General features: G+C 32.5%; 4 protein-coding genes and 1 non-coding gene across 5 annotated transcripts; 2 read left to right on the plus strand and 3 right to left on the minus strand.

Moving 5' to 3' along the window:
• Positions 1-8092: 8092 nt before the first annotated feature.
• On the plus strand, positions 8093-11680 carry LOC131000024 (E3 ubiquitin-protein ligase RSL1-like). The gene is made up of 3 exons (XM_057925758.1): positions 8093-9048; positions 10307-11079; positions 11355-11680. The coding sequence occupies exons 1-3, from the start codon at positions 8317-8319 to the stop codon at positions 11548-11550; spliced, it is 1701 nt and encodes a 566-aa protein (XP_057781741.1). The 5' UTR covers positions 8093-8316; the 3' UTR covers positions 11551-11680.
• A 399-nt stretch (positions 11681-12079) lies between these two features.
• On the plus strand, positions 12080-12161 carry TRNAS-CGA (transfer RNA serine (anticodon CGA)). The gene has a single exon. It is a non-coding gene; the product is annotated as a tRNA-Ser (tRNA).
• Positions 12162-13282: 1121 nt separating this feature from the next.
• Positions 13283-14152, minus strand: LOC131000033 (uncharacterized). The gene is made up of 2 exons (XM_057925768.1): positions 14001-14152; positions 13283-13887 (listed from the first exon to the last, which is right to left on the minus strand). The coding sequence occupies exon 2, from the start codon at positions 13885-13887 to the stop codon at positions 13423-13425; it is 465 nt and encodes a 154-aa protein (XP_057781751.1). The 5' UTR covers positions 14001-14152; the 3' UTR covers positions 13283-13422.
• Positions 14153-14451: 299 nt separating this feature from the next.
• LOC131000027 (E3 ubiquitin-protein ligase RSL1-like) lies at positions 14452-17176 on the minus strand. Its single transcript, XM_057925763.1, has 3 exons — positions 16421-17176; positions 15372-16141; positions 14452-14879 (listed from the first exon to the last, which is right to left on the minus strand). The coding sequence occupies exons 1-3, from the start codon at positions 17033-17035 to the stop codon at positions 14774-14776; spliced, it is 1491 nt and encodes a 496-aa protein (XP_057781746.1). The 5' UTR covers positions 17036-17176; the 3' UTR covers positions 14452-14773.
• Positions 17177-17992: 816 nt separating this feature from the next.
• Positions 17993-20954, minus strand: LOC131000025 (E3 ubiquitin-protein ligase RSL1-like). Its single transcript, XM_057925760.1, has 3 exons — positions 20285-20954; positions 18850-19595; positions 17993-18370 (listed from the first exon to the last, which is right to left on the minus strand). Exons 1-3 carry the CDS (start codon positions 20852-20854, stop codon positions 18247-18249), a joined length of 1440 nt encoding a protein of 479 aa, XP_057781743.1. The 5' UTR covers positions 20855-20954; the 3' UTR covers positions 17993-18246.
• Positions 20955-21651: the final 697 nt, after the last annotated feature.

A 21651-nucleotide genomic window follows, 5' to 3' on the forward strand; every position in this document is an offset into this window, starting at 1 on the left:
AGTTAGTTGCGAATCTAAAAAATTTATAATAATCTGCACAAGGCCGATTATGTTTGATTATGTACAAATTAAATGGGACATACTTTTTCAGTTTTGGCCCAACCACCTCTTATTTTTTAGTATTATTTTCTACACTTTGTCTTAACAAAGTATGAAACGACTTGCCTCTTTTGTCATTACATCTGCTATTTTAGTCAAATTTCACAAACTTCTAAGTGTCTTCATCATGGGGTCTTCTTGCAAAAATAATTAAAATAATTATGAATGTACTATTTTACCCTATAATATACGGCCTCCAAATTAAATATCCTACATTCCATAGCTCCCAAATAATATACTCTACTTTATTTTCAGAACAATGTAATTAAATAATCTCAAGTTTTGAAGTTCTCTTGTGCCTTCTCAATTTTCATTGTCTCTTGAAATTTAACAATCGTCAAATCCAAATCTTATAACATTGAAAGATTATTAAGTATTGGAAAATGAGAATTTTTAAAGCTTGTGTGCAAAATGAGAATTTTTAATAACTTTGTAATAATTTTTATTATTTTTGAAGGACAAAGATTACAAAATAAAACACGATAATGCCCACAAATGATTTTTTTATTTATAAAGAGTATTGTTATTTTAACAAAATATGTTCGAATTAAAAAAGGTTAAATACTTTAGAAAACCAAATTATTTAAAATAGTAAATAATGTGGGAATTTAAAATAGTAAATCACTTGTGGATATTTTCGTGAGCATCGCTAGTTCACATTAGTATTTTTTATTCATTTTTTTTCTTATATTGCTAATATATAGTTTACGTTAGCTTCATTTTTTTCATTTTTTTATATCCAATTGATTATGACTATAATTATCAAAATTTATAAATTGTATTAAGACTAAAGCATGATTTGTGATTTTGCCATATAGAGAAGAATGCGTTTAATTATTTTAAATGCGATTATAGAATTTTAAATTATTTTATTCAATTATTAATTTATTAAAAAAACCACCGCAAAAAATTGTTGCCTTAAAAGGGTAGCTATTAATTCATGATAATGATGATGATATTGACTAAAATTGATGACTTTGTTCATGTCTCGATGCATAATTGCCGTGTAACCTTCGAAGGATATTATTGTTGATAGTACAAAGAAATTCCAAACAATTATTCCAAATCAATAATCATAAAGATAAAGGGACCTAATGGAAAGTTCGACTTTATATAATTAATTCCATCAACTTTTTTTCCATTGTCAAATCAGTGAAAAAAAAATGCTTTATTCATTATCAGAATGCAGGTATTATAATTGAATCAAATTATTAATAATAATAAAAAAACATATATTACCCCATCCCATCCATCCCTGAAAATTAGGACTTTATTATCATATTTGAACGGTCTTAAAAATTATGATATTTTCTTATTTAAAAATGACCCCACAAATTTTCTCTTTCACTGCCACACTTCGTATCACCTTTATTGGGTCACAATTTTTAGAGTCGGGGGAATATTATTTAATGAGATTCGTTCATTAGTCTATGTCTTTGTACTGTCAAGGATGGTTAATTTTTTATCTTTTTTTTTCGTCAATTAAATTTCAATTTAATTATATATCATTGAACTTAAATTCTATTAGGCGTTAATCATCACAAATTCACGATTAACATATTGCAGATTTTTGAGATGTCATTTTGTAATACATTTATGTTTTTTCTTATAACGAAATTTAAAAATACGACAGAAGATTCGGATACAGAACCTCAAATTTTGGACATTACATCTGATGTTAAATTATTATACAAAAGTTTTGTTGTAAAAGTGTTGAAGTCTCATGCATAGGACTCTCCAACAACTAAACAACAATAACAACTTTGATGATTATTTTCAACTGAGTTATTTTTAATCGAGTACGAACTTGGTAAATTAATAATTGGGCTTGGTTGAATGCAATCATTTCAAATGATTTCATAGCCTATGCCTCCTCGACTACAAATTGTAGGCTTGTTGCAATTAATTTTTAAAGGTAATCTGACTAATTTGATTTTTATGTATTAATTTAAATTTTGTATAACACATTGATTTAATATTAATTTACGCCAATGAAACTAAATTTCAAATTAATTCCAAATTAGAGATCCTCCTTGATACTTAAATTAGCATTTATATTGCATGCAATGCACGGAAAAATATTTTTAAAATTTTATATTTATATAAAATTGATACAAATTCAATTATCATATTTATAAATATAATCAAAAAATAATTTTAACTGAATATAATTGAATTGAATATTGAAAAAAAAATAAAAACTAATTCACAATTATAAAATTTGATATTATGAAAAGTATAAAGAAAATAAGTTTAAAAAAAATACCAATAAAAAAGAGTTAAAAAATAAATTTATTCAGAAAAGATGATAGAGGAGATACAAAGTCAAGCTTTCAATTTGAAATCAATTTTAAATTGATTTCAAAATTGAGTGACAATTTTGTAGTTATAATAAAATTGAAGGTTTATTTGTAAATGATAGTATATTTTTTTATTCATCTTCTTATTTTTTTGGTTTTATTTATTTCTAAAATTGTGAAATTTGTCTTGATGAGGAGTAAAATATGTGTGTGGCTAAGATTGTGACGCGTATGTCCCTTTTTAAACTTATTTAATAAATTTAATTTTCAATTATTTTCAATTTTTATTTTTATAGTACTTTTTAAATTTTCCTTAACCATTTCATAATATTATTTTTTTATTATTGTTCATTCTTCTTTATTTTTTTTTATTTTTCAATATTCAACTTAAATATATTCAAATAAAATATTTATCGTCAATTGCATGTGGTGTAAATGCTAGTTCTATTTTATTTTTAAGAGTTTTCTCATTGGATTTTTCTTAAAGATATTTTAATCGACCCTTAGTCTGTTTCTTTGTCCTTTCAAGGATTTTTTAACTTTTTTTTCCTCTTTCTTTTTTATGTATAATCTCATTTTACTAAAGTAAATGCTAGTTTCTATCTAAAAAGACAACATTCAATTTTTTGGTGGGCTTGGCGAAAATTAAAGCTGACTTACAAAACATATGTTACATGGTCTGGGCCTCGACTTAATATGCTTGATTGTAATTTATAAAATTATTCTTACTGCACTTGCATACTAAGTCGAGTAATGATAAATTTGAGCCCAATTTAAAATTTTGTGTTGACTCGAGCTTGATAATAATGCATGATAATGTTTACTTTTTGCATATCATAAAGTAAAAAAAAAAAAAAAATTAAATAAATTTTATTATATTTTAAATATAATATAAAATTATTACGGACTATTATTAATTAAAAAGAAAATATATGTTAGATTGAGTTGATGTCATTAATAAGAGTATAAATCTATCTATTATTTAATAGATTACATATTCAATGACTCCCCTTAATTCAAGATCCTATGTGGCACATCCTCTATTCTCTATTCTAATTTATCTTAAATCCCCATTTAATCATTCTAATCTATACATTCTCTCATCCCACATTGAATTTATAGTAGTCAATGACTACTAGAGAACACATATAAAAGGATTAGATATAATGTGTATTTCTCCATCCCTCAATTATTTTGCACATTTAATTAAATTTGATTTATTAATTAGTTGGCCAAATAAATAGTTTTATTTTTATTGAAAATTTTGTTTTTATCAATTATTAAAACGTCAATGCTAATTGGCTAAGTAATTGATTTTTTTTTTAATTAGAAAATATTTAACTTCACAAAATTGTAAGTTGACGTAATTTGAAGAATCGTAGAATTGCATTTCTCCATATGTTAAATATTTGAGCAAATAATTAGAAAATATTTGCTAGATTTTTATAATTTTTGAAACATAAATTTTTAAACTGATGTATCCCTTTAGAAAAAATTGTCATGATTATATGATTTTCTCTATTTTTTAATTTTATTCATCTCAAGTCCTCATTTTAATTATATTTTATCCAATCTCACATCAAATTTATAGTAGTGTATGCCTACTAGAGAACATATATAAAATGATTAGATACAATGTGTATTTTCCCATATTTCAAGTATTTGCACCTCCAAATAAACATATAGTAGTGTATGCCTACTAGAGAACATATATAAAATGACTTGAAGAAATATAGAATTGCATTTCTTCGTATGCTAAATATTTGAGCAAATAATTAGAAGAAAATATTTGAAAAATTATTAGAATTATGAAACATAAACTTTTAAACTGATAGTATAAGATAAAATCAATATACTTCTCTTAGAAAAAATTAACATGTATGATTATACGATTTTCTCTATTCCTTATTTTTAATCATTTTTATCCATATCTTCTCCAATACCACATCAAATTTATAGTAGTCTATCATTACTAGAGAACATATATAAAAGGAGTAGATATAATATGTATTTTCCCATCCCTGAATTATTTTGCACCTCAAATTAAATTTGGTCAGTTAATTAGTTGGGCAAATAAATAATTTTATTTTTATTGAAAATATTATTTTGATCTATTATTAAGATGTCTAGCTAAGTAAATGATTTAATTTTAACTAGCATTTACACCCCGTGCAATGAACGGAAAAATATTTTAAATTTTTATATTTATATTAAAGTAATACTAATTTAATTATCATACTTATAAATATAATAAAAATTTAATTTTAACTGAATATATTTCAATTAAATATTGATTGAATAAAAAATAAAGAAGAACTCACAATTATAAATTTTGATATTATGAAATGTAAAAAAGACAAGAAAAACTAAAATTAATAAAAAATAATTAAAAATTAAATTTATTCAAAAAGATGAGAGAGGAGAGAGATTTTTTTAAAAAAAAATTAGTATTTAAACAAATATAACTTTTACATTTTAAATCAAATATTTACGTAAAATATATCAAATTAAAGCTCTTATCGTGATCTTTAATTTGATATCGATATTAAATATTTTATAACCAATCGAATTTCACGATTTTGGAAAGAAATAAAATAAAAAATAAGAAGTTAAAGAAAAAATATAGTTTACAAAGTAACTTTCAAATTTATTATAACTTCAAAATTGCCATTCAATTTTGAAATTGATTTCAAATTGGGAATTGTCTTTTTAATATAACTAGCATTTGCATCCCATGCAACGCACGAGAAAATATCTTTTATTTTTTTATATATAAAAGTTAATACTAATTCAATTATCATACTCATAAATATATTAAAAATTAATTTTAACTAAATATATTTGAATTGAATATTAAAAAATAAAAAAATAAAAAAGAATTTACAATTATAAAATTTGATATTATGAAAAGCAAGAAAAAAAGTTAAAAAATACTAATAAAAAAGAATTTAAAATACATTTTTTCAAAATGATGAAAGAGGAGAGATAAATTTATAAAATTATAATAAACAAATTTAATTTGTACATTTTAAATCAAATATTTACATAAAATATATCAAATTAAAGCTCTTATCGTGATCTTTAATTTGATAGGTATATTAAATATTTTATAATTAATCGAATTTCATAATTTTGGAAAGAAATAAAACAACAAATAAGAAGTTAAAGAAATAGAAAATAAAAAGAAAAATATAGTTTAAACATAAACCTTCAATTTTATTATAACTACAAAATTGCAACTTAATTTTGAAATTAATTTGAAATTGATTTCAAATTGGAAACTGCCTTTTTAATATAGTATAGATATAGATTATAGAATATTTAATTTCATAAAATTATCAAGTTGGTGTAACTTGAAGAAATGTAGAATTTCATTTCTCCATATGCTAAATATTTGAGCAAATATATATATATATATATATATATATATATATATATATATTTGAGCAAATAAATAGAAGAAAATATTTTCCGGATTTTAGAAATTGTCATGGATGATTATACGATTTTCTCTATTCTCTATTTTTATTTTTCTTATGTCCTTATTTTAATCATTTTTATCCATATATTCTTCAATCCTATATCTAATTTATAGTAGTCTATGACTACTAGAGAATATATATATAAAAGGATTAGATATAACGGTAAATATTACTTTAAACCCCAAATTATGTTCACACAATTAATTATATCTTGAACTATTGAAAAATATTTTTTAAGACTTAAACTATCGATTTTGTATTAATTGTACCCTTCATCCATTTTTCACTCCTTAAATTTTCAATTAATAAAGCATATAATGATGTTGTTTTATGGAGTATAAAGCATGTTAAAAAATGATTGATTTTGAATAATCATAACATCCGGCGAGCCACGTCAAATTTTCAGAGCCAAAAAAATAGACGAGTGGTGCAATTGATACAAAATTAATAATTCAAGGTTTGTAAAAAAAATCTATAATTAAGGATATAATTGATAGTGTAAAAATAATTTGAGGTTTAAAGTAATACTAGCATTTGCACACCGTGCAATGCACAGGAAACTTTAAACTTTTATATTTATATAAAACTGATATCAACTCAATTATCATATCTATAAATATAATTTAAAAATAGTTTTAACTTAATATATTAATTTGAAATGTATATTGAAAAAATAAAAAAAATTACAATAATAAAAATTGATGTAATGAAAAGAAAAAAATTACAATATACTCCCTCCGTCCCATGAAGCAAGATCAAGTTTCCTTTTTGGTCTGTCCCACGAAGCAAGACCAGTTTCTAAAAGTAGCAAAAAATTTACTCTTTATTCACCTTTTCACTTTTTCACCTACCACACTTAACACACAAAATACCAATTTCTTAATTCGCGTGCCGAAAAGAACTTGGTCTTGCTTCATGGAACGGAGGGAGTATATTGCATACTGCATTCAATCCAGAAGTTTTTAAGGATAGAGATATTTTGGAGTAACTAATGAGATGATTATTCGTGTAAATTTTGTCGACATCATTAACCAATTATTGATTTATATTTTGTTTATTTATATACATATTTTATAAATTTAAATAAATTCAAGAAATTAATTGGTATTACACGCACACACATAGACACACACACATATATATATATATATGTATATGTATATATATGGGTTTGGGACGATAATAATATTAATATCATCACATATATAATTAGAAAATGGAATACTCCTATGTAGCATCACCATAGTTATGCATTTTTATCTATCCTATTTCTCAAAAAAAAAAAAAAAAATCATATTTATTAATTCTTATTTATCTAAATCTTCTCATCCCACATTGATTTTTTTATGAAAATTTACCAATTGAAATACTAAATAAATTGATATAATATAATTTGAATCTCGTATCAATTTGTTAAGCCTTAGACGAGATGATTCTCAAAACTTAGTTATGGTCTTTCAAACTTCAAATAAGATGATGCTTACCCAGTTTTATTCTTTCAAACTCCAAACGAAATGATGCTTGAAATTTAGTTATTCTATTTTAAGCTCCAAATGAGATGATGCACATAACTATGTTATGGTTTTTGAAGCTCCATACAAGATGATGTTTAGAAGTTAGTTATGGTATTTTAAACTCCAAATGAGATGATGCACATAATCATGTTATGGTTTTTCAAGCTCCATACAAGATGATATTTAAAAGTTAGTTATGATCTTATAAGCTTCAGATTGTATAATCTCACAAATCAGCTCTGATCTTTCAAGCTCCTAATGAAAATAATGTTTAGAAGTAAGTTATGATATTTAAAGTATCAAATAATGATGTTCAAACGATTGACGCATAAAAGCCAGATATATTGTTTCAGGGTCCAGACGAGATAATCCTAAAAAATTTGGCGTTCAAAAGTTAAATATTGTCTTTCGAGTTCTTGATGATCCTCTGGTCTTATAGAGTTGAGATGAGATGATGCTTATATGGTATATGAGATCTTAAATTAATTTTTATCTGTCAATATAAAAAAATTGTACAAAATTTATATAAAAGAGTATTTTTTATTATTCTAGCAAAAATTGAACATTTAATTGACGAATATAGTTGAAATTAATATAACGTAAACTCTATTACATCAAGTTAAATTAATTAAAAATAATATAAATAATTTAAATCAAAATTTAAAGTCCCGTCGAATTTCGACGGGTTATACACTAGTATTATGTATGTGGATACCAGAGAAATAAATATTTTATCGAAAAATTGAATTAGGTTGAGTTGGATTAGTGTCACGTAATTTGTGAATAATCTTTAAAAAAATTTAATTAAAAAAAAAGAAGCATTTTAAGCGGAATATTGTAAGTCGATGAGGCAGGAATTTTGGTCTCCAATCGAAATCTGTGTAGTCTGCAAAATACACAACAAAATAGTCGCTGAGCCTGATGTCGCTACCGACGGCGTCGTTTGACTTCGGATTGGACTCCGACGCCGACGACCTCCACGCCATCGCCGCCGAGCAACGCTGTGAACTCATGGCCGCCAAAGCCGTCGACTCCGACCTCGACTTCGCCTTCGATCTCCAACTCCAGGAAGCCATCACCGCTTCTCTATCCCTCAATCCCCAACCTTCCACCTCCTTCGCCGCCGCCGCCGCCGCCGTCGACCAACCGGTACCGAAGGATGACGCATTCAAGTTCACCGACGTCCTGTCCGATGAGCTCCTCAAACTCGAGGTGGAGCTCAGGGACCAAGCAATCTCCGAGAGAGAATTCCAGAGGTTGAAGAATGATCTCGATCGTCGCCTCCACGATCACAGGCTGGCGCTTGAGATCTCGAGAATGTCGGAGGACGAGTGGGATGATTGGGGGGATAATTTCGAGCGGCCGTTTGGGGAAGGCAGTTCGAAAGGGGGGAGCAAGGAGATTTTTAGGGTTTATTTCAAGGGTTTGGTGGAGAATCAGTTTCCCAAGGAGACTTGCCTGGGAGGAATTGGCGTCGCGATATGCGATTCGAGGGATGATTTGCTGTTTGAGCTGCGGAAGCCGCTTGTGGGCAAGGGGACGAGCCGGCGGGCTGTGGAAATCACGGCTCTCATCGAGGGGCTCAATGCTGCATTGGAACTCCAATTGCAAAGGATTGTTTTCTACTGTGATTATCACCCGATTTTCCAATTTGTAAGTTTCGGTACTATCTTCAATTGGAGCTTCATTTGAAAGTGTTTACTTTACTGCAGCTTATGTATGATTCTGCTGAGTTGTTAAATTAGATGAAGTGAATTTGGCACCTTCTACTTCTAGTGACCTAGATGAAGTGTTTATCAAGAAAATGGACTTTTAGTTTGTGAAATGGACTTTTAATTTGCTAGATTGATCGTTATTACTGGTGTGTTTACTCATTCCAAAGTGTTATCCCTACTTGCTGTGATTTTGAGTTTCAATTGTGGTTTCTAGAGCATTACAAATGCATGATATAGTTTTACAGTAACATAATACCCCCTCTGTCCCATTGATAATGGCTCATTAAGAGTGATTAAATGATAAAAATGATATAAAGTGGTGGAGCCCACAACTTTTTGTGAGGGAATGTGGTTTCATTTTTTGGAATAGGCCATTATCAATGGGACAAACGAAAAATGAAAGTGAGCCATTATCAATGGGACGGAGGGAGTAATTATTAGAGTCAAGGATACGGCTTTGCGTTGCATCTCCTCAACACCCTGATGTAGCTAGAAACAGGTGGATTGGTCATATCGATCGTGTGCAGCTGATTAGCTGACTCCTAAAGTTGTAAACTATAGATTTTATTGTTTGAGTTGGATGATCGTCTGCCCATTTGCCTCTCTACTTTACTTTATCTTCTAATAGAGCTGCAGGCCGCTTACCTGTTTGAACTTTGATGTTAGGAGGAAAGGGTTGCTGTAAGCCTATTTTGTTCTTGTTTGTTTGTCATTGATGAAAATTTCTAATTTCTTTCATTTGGTCCCACGTGTTGAGACATTGTGATTGTTCTGTGTTGCGTAGAGAAAGAGCTATTGAACTAGTCGGATTGATATACCGGTGCTCTTTGTCTATATTTTAACTTTCTAATTTCACATTTGATTGACCTGGCTTTGTTCTACTAGGATCTTGCTTGATTTTAGTGCATACACAGACTCTTATTACCCCCCACCACCCTTTCTCCCTTCCTCACGGGATAATAGTATGAAGAAACTTGGGACTTGGGAGAGATGATCTGGGTGGCTTGTTTTTATTGAAACAGGATTATTTTTCACTTACCTAAACTCCATCTCACATTGGTAAAAGTATTGCTGTTTAGTAAATTCGTTCATCCTTAATAATTGCATGTGATGGCTTGGGCAGTTGGGCTAAGTAAGTATTTGGGGTTCTGCATTTGCTAATAGCTAAATTGGCTGCAATTCTTGTCGAACCTCAGGTTACTGGCCGGTGGTCATGCAAACAGAGAAAAATTACTGCACTGATAGAGCAAGTAACCAATCTTTCAAAAAAGTTCATGTACTGCCAGCCAGCTCTTGCAGCTCGAAAAGAGATAAAGTTTGCATTCAAACTAGCTAGAGAAGCGATAGATGCTCAGGTGAACAGAGCTGCAGAGGCAAGCGGCTCTAAGACTCCAAAGGAGACATGTGTCATTTGTTTGGAGGATTCAAATATAGACCAAATCTTCTCCATTGATGATTGTATGCACCGCTATTGCTTTTCTTGCATGAAACAGCATGTGGAGATGAAGCTACTCCATGGCCTGCTGCCGACTTGTCCAGATGAAGAATGCAAATCTGAACTGAAGATTGATAGTTGCAGAACATTCTTGACGCCTAGGTTGTTAGAGATTCTGAGTCAGCGGCTGAAGGAGGCTTCGATTCCAGCGACAGAGAAAGTTTACTGCCCTTACCCGAAATGTTCAGCTCTAATGTCTATGGCAGAGGCTCTAGAACATTCAAAACCTGCCATAGTAGGAGCAGAAAGATCAGGAGCCAGAAAGTGCGTAAAATGCAACGGCCACTTTTGTGTTAAATGCAAAGTTCCCTGGCACAACAACAGGACTTGTATTCAGTATAAAATGCTTAATCCTCATCCCCCGCAAGAAGAGGCGAAATTGAAGAATTTAGCAGCAACGAATTTGTGGCGTCAGTGTGTAAAATGCAACCATATGATTGAACTCGCTGCCGGATGTTACCACATGACTTGCAGGTATGGTCGAACCTCATATATCCTTATCAAGTTGATGTCATGCTATATCATATGAAATTCCTTAAACTTTTTGTTTTTCTTGTTTGACATCTTAATATTACTGAATTATTCACTCGAAAATTATCAGAAGAGAAACAGAAAAGCCTCCATTATCTTTCATTGGATAAAGTGGTTGGCTGATGAATTAGTTGTATGCCAGTGGATTTTTGATTTCAAGTGATTTTTGTAGAGATTTTTATACTATAAAGTATTTGGGTTTTCACATTTCCCTGCAGATGTGGCTATGAATTTTGTTACACATGTGGTGCTGAGTGGAAAAACAAGAGGGCTTCTTGCAAGTGTCCACTTTGGGATGAGGAGAACATTCTAGAAGATGACTTCGACTCGGATGAAGAGGACGACGAAGAGGACGAAGACGAGGAAGAAGATGATTACTATGATTCAGATTCAGATTCAGTTGAATATCTATAGATTAGATGTTCTAATATAAAGTTATCCAAGATTTTTTGGATACATTTTGGCTTAGGATTGTAAATATAGCATGGTGTTTATCCTAAAGCATGAGAATCATGGTTTTATGAAAATATTGGTATTTTGTTTATTTGATTTCCCTTTGCTTTATTTTCTTGACATTGCTACAATATTCCTAACGATATTTGTAAATTGCCTATATATTTGCTGAAAATTTATATTTAAAAAAGAAAAGACATTCTTATTTTAGAAAATGACTTTTAATTTATCCATTCACAAATTTATCGTTACCAATATCTTATGAACTCGCAACACAACTTAATTATTGAATGAGACACGCTTTGATGCCTCGATCTTAATTAAATTATTATAATTATGATTATAAATTTTTAGTTAAGAATTAATAATTTTAATTGAGGATTAATAAATCCTAATTGCATTAGATGCGCCATACATACACAGATTTTTCACTTGGCAAATAAAAAATCGTATTCGATATATAAATTTATGACAGTAATTTCACAGACTTGTCGATATGTCCGAGTGGTTAAGGAGACAGACTCGAAATCTGTTGGGCTTTGCCTGCGCAGGTTCGAATCCTGCTGTCGACGTTTTTGCTTTTTTTTTTTTTTTTTTAATATTTATTTTATAGTATTTTTTTTGGCTCTATTGAAAATATTGAAATTTCCATGTGTACCATAAATTACGATACCGATATATTTCATACGAAAATTTTGATTGATCCACAGTATGTCAAAACATCAAATGTTTGACGTGACAAATTATTCAAGACTCGACTAAAAAAAAAATTATTCAAAATTTAATTAAATACTAGTAAATAAGTCGAACTTAAAATAAGGCTCAAATTAAATAATTTTATCGAGTCAAGTTTGAGCTTGACAACGCTCGACTTATTGAATTTGCAGACAAGTTCAGATTCAATTGTTCATACATATGTTTATGAGCCTCTTCACAAACCTCCAATCGAGTTAGAGCACGAATCTTAAATAAGTTGAGTTCAAGTAACACATTGACTAAAATCAAAAGCACATTTTGTACATATATCAAACTTTTCTTAAGTTTTTAATGAGTTTGAGCTCTAACATCATATATGCGAACATCTAAAGAGCCAAACCCAAGTTTAAATTGAACATTATCGAGTCACATGAGCCGAGCTCGAGCTTGGTAAATGAATTAACGAGCTGAGTTCGATCAACAAGATAAAAATTCGAATCGAATGCGAATACTCAAATATTTAAACGAATCGAGCTCGAGCCTGCTAGTATTCAGCTCCACTCCTTTACATAATTTTTTTGGTATAGTACCGTACCGACCCACCTAAATGGCTTTCCTCCATCCTAAGCACCGCGTCGCTTTGTGTGATAATTTTGACCTAAATCTTAAGTTCGTAAATCCAAATTCGTATTTATATTGATTTGAAATTTTGAATTATTTCTCAAATATTGTTCACTGCAAATCTTTTTCAAAGTTTGTCCATCTTAATATTTTAATAAAAAATAATTTCTTTTGCATCTACATACGCAATCTATAATCGAAATTTTATACTTTATTATTGTTTAAACTAGTAAATTAGGTTTAAATTAGTAGATATTATGGCATCTTATTAAATTAAGTTGGATAAATGTCACCATTAAAGATATAAAACATAAGGAAAAAAGAGAAGTATTTTAAAAGAAAACAACGTCCTTTTTCAAGGAAAAAAAAAATCAAGTGTGTTAATAAAATGACTTTAACATACCTATAAAAAAATTATCAGAAATTAAATAGAACATAAAAATACTAATAATGACCCTTCCTCTTTCACTATTCTCTCTCATTCATGCAAAGTAATCGCTCTATCACACAATACTATCAAAGATCATCGTCGCTACTATCCTCGATTCGATTGACTCTCACCCTCTTCTTCCTCTTCCGTTGCGACATCTCCATACGTTCGCCCTCCCTCTCCTCGTCGCTCACCTCGACTCTTCCGTTCACAAGAACTTCCCAACGATCGAGCAGTCGAGTGACGAACATGTCGTAGTCGACTCGGACCTCGAAGCAAGGCCCCTCTTCAATAGTTTGATCAAAGACTGCTTGACATAATGGCTTCAAATCATTTGGCATGCAATCCATCATGTGTTTGGTAGCTGCATAGTGACTAATCAAATCACCCATTTCCTTCAATTTATTACACAAACCATAAATTCTTTCTATGTGAGCTCTCACTCCTCGATCAGATTGCCATTCATAGTTATAATATTGCTCTCTTTTCACTATCTTTGTACGATCAAAATGTGAAGTCCCCTTCTTCCCATTTAAAAATTTTCGCATCATCTATACGATCGAGAATAATAATAATTAAAAAAAAAATCAATGCTAAATAATGAATATCATGAAAAAAAAAAATCTCCTAAAATGAATTCCCAAAAAATTGGTTTGAAGTTTACCTTGAAGGGATGAGTGCTAGCTGGTAACTGGAATGAGATCAAAGAATTTGCTATTTCTATTTGTGTGGGTGAAATATAAGAAGTAGTTTTGCGGGTGGTCGACCACACGGGATCCCGAAAAATATGTAACCTAAAATATATATGTGTCCATATAATGTATATGCTTATATGGTTTTTTTTTAAATAATAAAAGCTTAATTGTTTTAGTTACAATTTGTAGAGTGTGTAAGGTTTAACCAAGATCCAAAAAATATGGATCCATGGTTCAAAATTAAGAATCTGTAAATAACAAATAGTGAATAACACATGAAGTCAAATATTGAGAATCTGTAAATAACAAATTGGTTGAATATCTTGCTGGAAATGTGATGTGAAGTATATATTTGATTATGAAAAATTATTTATATTTGTTCATAAAAAGAGAAATAATTTCTAAATGTGGATGAGTATGTTGAATCAGCAATAGCTTAAATATGATTTAAACAGAAACTAGAAGCCAACATATCCACACTTCATCTTCCAAAGGATGAATGATTTCTAAATGTGCAGAGCATAATTACACATAAATTGCCCAGGAAACAAAAGAAAGGCACATGGATGAGTATGTTTGAACCAGCAAAACAATAGCTCAAAATATGAACACAGCAACAGGTTTTCATCTTGCAAAAAAAAAGTCGGTCGGCCTGCAAAAACGAGAACGGGGTAGACCTTTACCAAGAAAGGTGGAGCGTAGAAGCACCCTGCATCGTGCTCTATCTTGCTCGGTGTCAATCTTAATCATCATATACAATGTTGCGCTCGTCCCAGATAGGGCAAGAGCACGTAGCTTTCTTGTTCTGCCATTCTGCTCCACATGTATAGCAAAACTCGTGCCCACATCTGCACATTCAAGTTTGGACAATGTGAATCTTCAAAGAGCATAACAGAGTAAAATCTCAAGACAAACAAGAGCAAATATTGACAGTTCCCAACAGCTGAGAGAAGCTAAGAAAGCAAGAGCCTTAGAAGAATCGTAGTTGAAAGCAATTAAAATACTAACACACAAGCAAATCCCTGCTACAAGAAACTAGGATACATAAACCAGTAATTTCACTCTCATTGCATAAACCAGTAATGCATTGGACATATAAACAGAAGATCAATGGCATCATACTCAGAATTTCAAACCATCTCTTAAAAAATAGAAACATGTTTTGCTTCAATAAACTAGAGCAAAGCTCAGACAAGAAGGATAAACATAAAGGAGAGAAAAAGCAAACTTATGCAATCAGATGCTGCTACCAGCTGTAATTGGAAGATCTGCTACTGTCACAGTACATTTTAGAGAACACGCGAATAAGTGATCGAGTTTCAAAAGAATGGTGTGTATACCTGCAGTAAATGTGGTAGCATCCTGTAGAAAGTGAAACCATGTGGTTACACTTGGGACATTGACGCCATAGATTCTCAGTAGCCAATGATTTCAGCTTCTTTTCATCTTTACAAGAGTTGGGATTTCGCCTTTTAAAATCAGAGCAGCTCATATTACTATGCCAAGGGACTTTGCAATTGATGCAAAAAAGACCACCACAACGAGGGCACTTCCTACCACCCAATACTGCAACAGCATCAGCACCACCCTTGGAGCCTTGAAGCTCTGTTTTTGACAACAAAGTCGAGCATCTTGCATAGGGGCAATAGATTTTCTCCGCTGGTGGGATGGATGCTTCCTTCACACGTTGGCACATTATGTCAAACAATTCCGCAGTCAAGAACTTCTTGCAGCTATCAAGTTCCAAAAGAGATTTGCAGTTCTCATCGGGGCATTTAGGTATAATCCCGTGAAGCAACTTAAACTGGGCATGCTTCGACATACACGAGAAGCAGTAGCTATGCAGACAACCTGCAATTAGGAGCATCTGATCCACATCTGTATCTTCCAAACATATTGTACATGTCTTTGTCAGATTCTTTGTACCACTGCTTCCTGCTGATCGATTGACCTCAGAAGCAATTGCCTTCCTTGCAAGTTCAACAGCGAACCCATTATCATCGCGAGTCACAAAAGATACGCGAATATTGCCTAATTTCCTCAGAAGAAGATCTATCTGGTTAGATAACACAGCAAAATTTTCCCTCAGTTGCTGGGCTTTGCCAGTGATCTGCATTCAGAAAAACAGGATCTACATTAAGTCTCTGTAAATGTAAATGCGCATGAAATCAACTATGAGCGAAAACGAGAGGAGAACATAGTGCAAGGAGACACACTCAGCCCTAATCAATCCTAATTGTGATTAATAAACCCTAATTCGAATTGATGAACCCTAACCGCAACAATTTAATCAAATTACAATAAAAATCTTCATAGATCATGGCAATCTTCATGAAATAGAGAAAAATCAATTCATCACTGTTAATAAATAGTCATGGCAATCACTAACATGTAAATACAGCAACCGGTTATCAGTAACAAAGGTGACCCCCTTTAACTCCAGCATCACGGCGGCATCAAGCCCTCCAATCAAAGCTTTCAACTCAACCATCTCTTCATCCACAGTCTGATCCTTCCCGCTCAATCCCTTGCCCAATTCAAACACCAGCCCGTCGTTGTCGTCGCGTATCACCACCGCAACGCCGCCCACGAACCCCTCCACCAAGCCCTTGACGTAAACCCTAAACCCTAACCCTTTCCCATCCGACGAGGAGGAGGAGGAGGAGGAGCCCTCGCCGTACGGCTTCTGCAGATAATCCCCGGTTCTCCTCCACTCCTCCTCCGGCGTGTTCGAAATCTGGCACGCGAAGGCGCGGTCGTGGACCTGGCGGCACAAGTCGAGCCGCAGGCGCTTCGCCGCCGCCTGCGTCCCGTACTGGTCGAGGAGCTCGCGCTCGTACTTGAAGAGATCGTCGCGCTGGAGGGCGTCCGACAGAGCGGGGCCGAAAACGGCGTCGTAGGGGACTCCGTCGGCGTTAGGCGACGAAACGGCGCCGTCGAGGAGGGAGGCGGTGAGTGCTTCTTCCAACTGGAGATTGAAGGCGAAATCGAAGTCGTCCGCCATCGAATTTTCGCGCCAATTCTTCGAAGAAAGCCGTTACAGTTTTTCAACCCCTCACTGGTTTTTTACAGAGGTATGCATTTATTTACCATGAATTCTTACTTCTCGCCTTTATACCTAATTCACGACTCTTCGTATTTTCTTTAGTTAATTAACTTGAAAAGTATCCTAATAATTTAATGATATGCTCTGTTTTTGTAGTTGGCAGATGTAAATTGTAATGATTAGAATTTGTAATCATTCATATGTATAAATGTGACGATGTGAGTTACGATGCTAAAGTATTAAATGATATGTTATAAATTATAATTTGTCATTCGATTTACGAGATTTAGTATTTACTTTCCTGGGGAAAAAGAAGAAGCAGAAAAGATCGCTTTTTTGGTAAATTAATTTTAAAAGTATGATGTGTTCTTTTTTTTTAGTGTGTTATTTTCTTTCATTGAATAATTGAAAATGAGGTATTGTTGTTGAGTTTAAATTTTGGATAGAAGTTGAAGTTGATGTGAATATCTGATAATGATTAAACTTGTATCTAAAATTGGATACAACCACGAAAGATGTTCTAATAAATTTTTTAGTATATTTAAAAAATTATAAATATTAATTCGAAACTACTAAATTCTAATAAAGAACTTTAATTAACTACTAATTAATTTAATCTGAATCGATCAAATTTTTCATATATATATTTATATTTTGTACGTAGTTCTTTAGTGTTCTATTCTAAGATAAAGAATGTAAGAAATAAATCAAGATGTCACCTAATGCCAATTATCATGATAAGAATAGATCAAAGTTTAAACTATCTATTTTTTTTTCTTTCATATGTGCATCTAAATTCACGTGTAGTTCCAATTTTGCAAAAGTATTTAAATTTAGATTTTTTTTTAACATAATTTATAAACAATCAAACAATAAAATCTTACCCGTCTGAGTCCACTATGAAAATTATGTGGATTTTGCCGCAACCAACATATTAACATTTCACCTCTAGAAAACTAGAACATGAAGTCAGTCCAAGTTAACAACCTAATTACACATAAATTACATAGGAAGCAAGAAAGATTTTTAAAAATATGGAATCTTGATCAGGAAACTCACTCAATTCTTGGACTCCCAGATAAATATCTATGCAGACTTTCAGAAAATGGTTTAAGTCATCAAAAACCATGTTAAGACTAAGAGCATACAAGCTCTGTACCACACTGCAATCATCTACCTTGCTGCCTATTTTGCTCGTATATGAGATTGCGCTCGTCCCAGATCGGACACTTGCAGGTTGCCTTCTTGTTTCTCCATTCAGCTCCACAAGTATAGCAAAACTCATGTCCGCATCTGCAGAACCATTTTCGACAGTTATCAGTGGCTTGGAGTTGGTAAAGTCATAGGGAAACGACGAAAAGGAGAGGAACAAACAGAAGCTCATCATTTCAACTCAGTATATAATGAGAACTATCTTGTATAGTTGTACTAACTGAACCCTTATACATATGCATGAGTTGATCATGGTAGCAAGAATTATAGTAGACACTATTTAGTCGAGGAGAATATCAAGTCGCGCATTAAATAACTAAGTGGAGGTAATGGGCTAACAACGAAGCAAACTTGGAGAAAATCACAAAGAAATACACAGAGAAGCTTAGAGGTTGAAGGAAAAAGACACTATATAACCTTGGTTACTTGAAAGAAATCCTCATAATAGAATCACTATATTTGGTGACATATAAAACAAACATGAGCTAAAATTGAAGCATGGAAAGGCTGGAGAGAAGCAACTGCAGTCATAAGTTTTAAGAGCCGAAAGAGGATGATACCTGCAATAAATGTGGTAGCATCCGGAAGCAAGTGAAACCATATGGTTGCATTTTGGACACTGACGCCAGAGGTTCTGAGAAGCCAAAGACTTTAGTATCTTGTCTTCATTACATGGGTGAGGGTTTCGTCTTTTAAATTCAGAGCATTCCATGCCATTGTGCCAGGGAACTTTGCAATCAATGCAAAAAATGCCACTGCATTTGGGGCACTTTCTGCACTTGAGTACTCCATAGACAGCAAGCTCTGTTTTTGATAACAAAGTAGAACACCTCGGATAAGGGCAATAAATTTTATCTTCTGCTGGAATGGATGCTTCCTTCACTCGTTGGCTCATTATTTCAAGTAATTCTGGAGTCAAAAACTCTTTGCAGCTTTCAAGTATCAACTTGGTCTTGCAGTTCTCGTGAGGGCATTTGGGTAGCATCCCTTGAAGCAACTTAAACTGGACATGCCTCGACATGCACAAAAAGCAGTAGCTATGTCCACAACTTGTAATGAGGAACATCTGATCCACATATGTATCCTCCATACAAATAGTACAACACTCGGTCTGATTCTTCCTGTTGCTACTACCTGCGGAACGATTAACCTGAAATGCAATTGCATTCCTTGCAAGTTTGACAGACTTATTGTCATTAGAGGCAACAAGAGATGCATGAACCAGAGTAAATTTTCTCAGAAGAAGATGTATCTGGTTAGATAATGCGACAGCACTTTTTATCGTTTGAGTGTTTTCTCCAGTAATCTGCATTTAGAAACACTACATCAATGTTGCATACGAATACATTCATGCATCCAGACCCAGGCCTTAGAGATAAAATATGGAAGAAACCCTCTTAGTTTCTTAAAAAAGTAGAAAAAATACACCTAAGAGACAATTAAAGAAATCGACACACAAGAGAAAACCCTCGGCTTCTCAGAGCAGCACAAATACACAAGACAGCTTCTTTAAAAAGGGCAGCATAAATAGCCAAGTCTTGTGTTTGCTATCTGCATTTGGCTTATTCCCATACAAGTCTCAGCTAAGGGGATAGAACTCGAAAGAAAGAATCCGCGTCAAGAGCTTTATTTGCAATGTATAAGCAGCACAACTTCAAGTTCAAGACAGATAGTGTAACTAACAAGGCTTACTTTCACTTTCACACAAGGTGCCTCACTTAATCATAAAACAAAGCTTCAATCACCATCTTTGAGTGTGTGTGTGTGTGTATGAGTGAGAACATGAAGACTAACAGTTTATGAAGTTAGTAACAATACAGACAAAAAGCTCAAATTAAACAAATAGCAATCAAACAAAAACAATCAATTCAAACAAAACACAATAAAGCTTCAATAAATTAATAGCATTAAAGCCACCAACTATCTTAACTAAAAGAAGCATTAATTGTGAATTAAGGTAAAGACTACTTAATTAAGTTTGAACTGTATACCGACATGTTGATGGAGCAAAGGATTATCGGTAACAATGGTAACCCTCTTCAAATCCAGCATCACGGCAGAATCAAGCCCTTCAACAAGCGCTTTGAAGTCAACCAATTCCTTATTCGTTTGCTGATCTTTGCCGCTCAAACCCTTACTCAACTCGAACAGCAAACCATCATTCCCGTCGCAAATCGCCGCGCCGATTCCGCTCGCCTCCCCCTCCACCAAACCCTTGACGTAAACCTTGAATTCGAAGTTTTCCCCATTCGACGACGACGAGGAGCCCTCTCCGAACGGCCTGTGCAAATTATCGCCAGTTTTGATCCACTCCTCGTCCGGCACGCTCATGATCTCGCAGGCGAGGGCGCGGTCGTGGACCTGGCGGAGGAGGTCGAGACGCAGGCGCTCCGCCTCCACCTCGGCCATTACGTCGTAGAGGAATTCCTGTTCGCACCCGACGAGGGCGTCATAGGGGCCTCCGCCGTCGGTTTCGGGGGGCGGCGCGGCGGCGCCGTCGATTAGGGAGGCGGCAATGGCTTCTTCCAGTTGGAGGTTGAAGGCCATCTCGGAGTCGTCCGCCATTATTGCTTTCTTCAATGGCTTCGCGCGAAAGAGTCGAAGTCGCAGCTTGTCAACTCTCTCACTGCTTCTCCGCTGCTTTCTTTTATTCTTTTTTTTTTCTTCTTTTGTACTCCCTCCGTCCATAAAAGAACTTCCTAAGAGGGAGTGACACGAGTTTTAATAAAATGTTGTATAGTGTATAGAGAGTGGAGAAAATGTTGTAAAGTATATTGGGAATTGTGAAAAAGTATTAATAATTTATTGTGTTGTTTTAATTAATGTTATTTGAGTGGTGAAAATTGTCTTTGGTGGGGTATTGTCCCAAAATAGGAAAAAGTAGGAAGTTCTTTTGTGGACGTCCCGAAATAGAAAAATAGGAAGTTCTTTCGTGGACGGAGGGAGTAGAAGATAACTACAGAGAATATATACAAGAATATAGTGTAAATTTACACCCTAATATTTAAATTATTAATCTTTTCATATAATTTATATTTTGATTTTGGAAAACGAAGCTTACATAGTTTGGAAAATATTATTTCCATAACAAAGCTTACATAATTAGAATGCCATTTCAAATCATCATACTCTTTTTTTGAAATAATTATAATTACAATAGTATTAAATAAAAAGAAAACGAACATTGTATTTGTTTCCTATTCAAAATTAAATAAAATGTATAGCAATATCTTGTAGTAATATTTAATACATTTTTTTTCTTTATAATTTACAAAGATTTTATCCCATTCACCAAACTTATACATTACTTATAGTGCATGTTTACTTCTAAAATAAAAATAAAAATAATACAATAAATACAA

This window comes from Salvia miltiorrhiza, chromosome 8 (genome assembly GCF_028751815.1).
Source record: "Salvia miltiorrhiza cultivar Shanhuang (shh) chromosome 8, IMPLAD_Smil_shh, whole genome shotgun sequence".
Classification (NCBI taxonomy): domain Eukaryota; kingdom Viridiplantae; phylum Streptophyta; class Magnoliopsida; order Lamiales; family Lamiaceae; genus Salvia; species Salvia miltiorrhiza.

Bases quoted from the DNA above. Each gene is read 5' to 3' on its own strand.
- LOC131000024 (XM_057925758.1), top strand. From the start codon at position 8,317: ATGTCGCTACCGACGGCGTCGTTTGACTTCGGATTGGACTCCGACGCC. The intron at 9,049-10,306 runs GTAAGTTTCGGT...GTCGAACCTCAG, and splicing joins ATCACCCGATTTTCCAATTT to GTTACTGGCCGGTGGTCATG. The intron at 11,080-11,354 runs GTATGGTCGAAC...ATTTCCCTGCAG, and splicing joins TGTTACCACATGACTTGCAG to ATGTGGCTATGAATTTTGTT.
- LOC131000033 (XM_057925768.1), bottom strand. From the start codon at position 13,887: ATGATGCGAAAATTTTTAAATGGGAAGAAGGGGACTTCACATTTTGAT.
- LOC131000027 (XM_057925763.1), bottom strand. From the start codon at position 17,035: ATGGCGGACGACTTCGATTTCGCCTTCAATCTCCAGTTGGAAGAAGCA. The intron at 16,142-16,420 runs GTTAGTGATTGC...TTCTGAATGCAG, and splicing joins ACCGGTTGCTGTATTTACAT to ATCACTGGCAAAGCCCAGCA. The intron at 14,880-15,371 runs GTATACACACCA...TTGAATGTGCAG, and splicing joins TGCTACCACATTTACTGCAG to ATGTGGGCACGAGTTTTGCT.
- LOC131000025 (XM_057925760.1), bottom strand. From the start codon at position 20,854: ATGGCGGACGACTCCGAGATGGCCTTCAACCTCCAACTGGAAGAAGCC. The intron at 19,596-20,284 runs GTCGGTATACAG...TTCTAAATGCAG, and splicing joins ATCCTTTGCTCCATCAACAT to ATTACTGGAGAAAACACTCA. The intron at 18,371-18,849 runs GTATCATCCTCT...ATGGTTCTGCAG, and splicing joins TGCTACCACATTTATTGCAG to ATGCGGACATGAGTTTTGCT.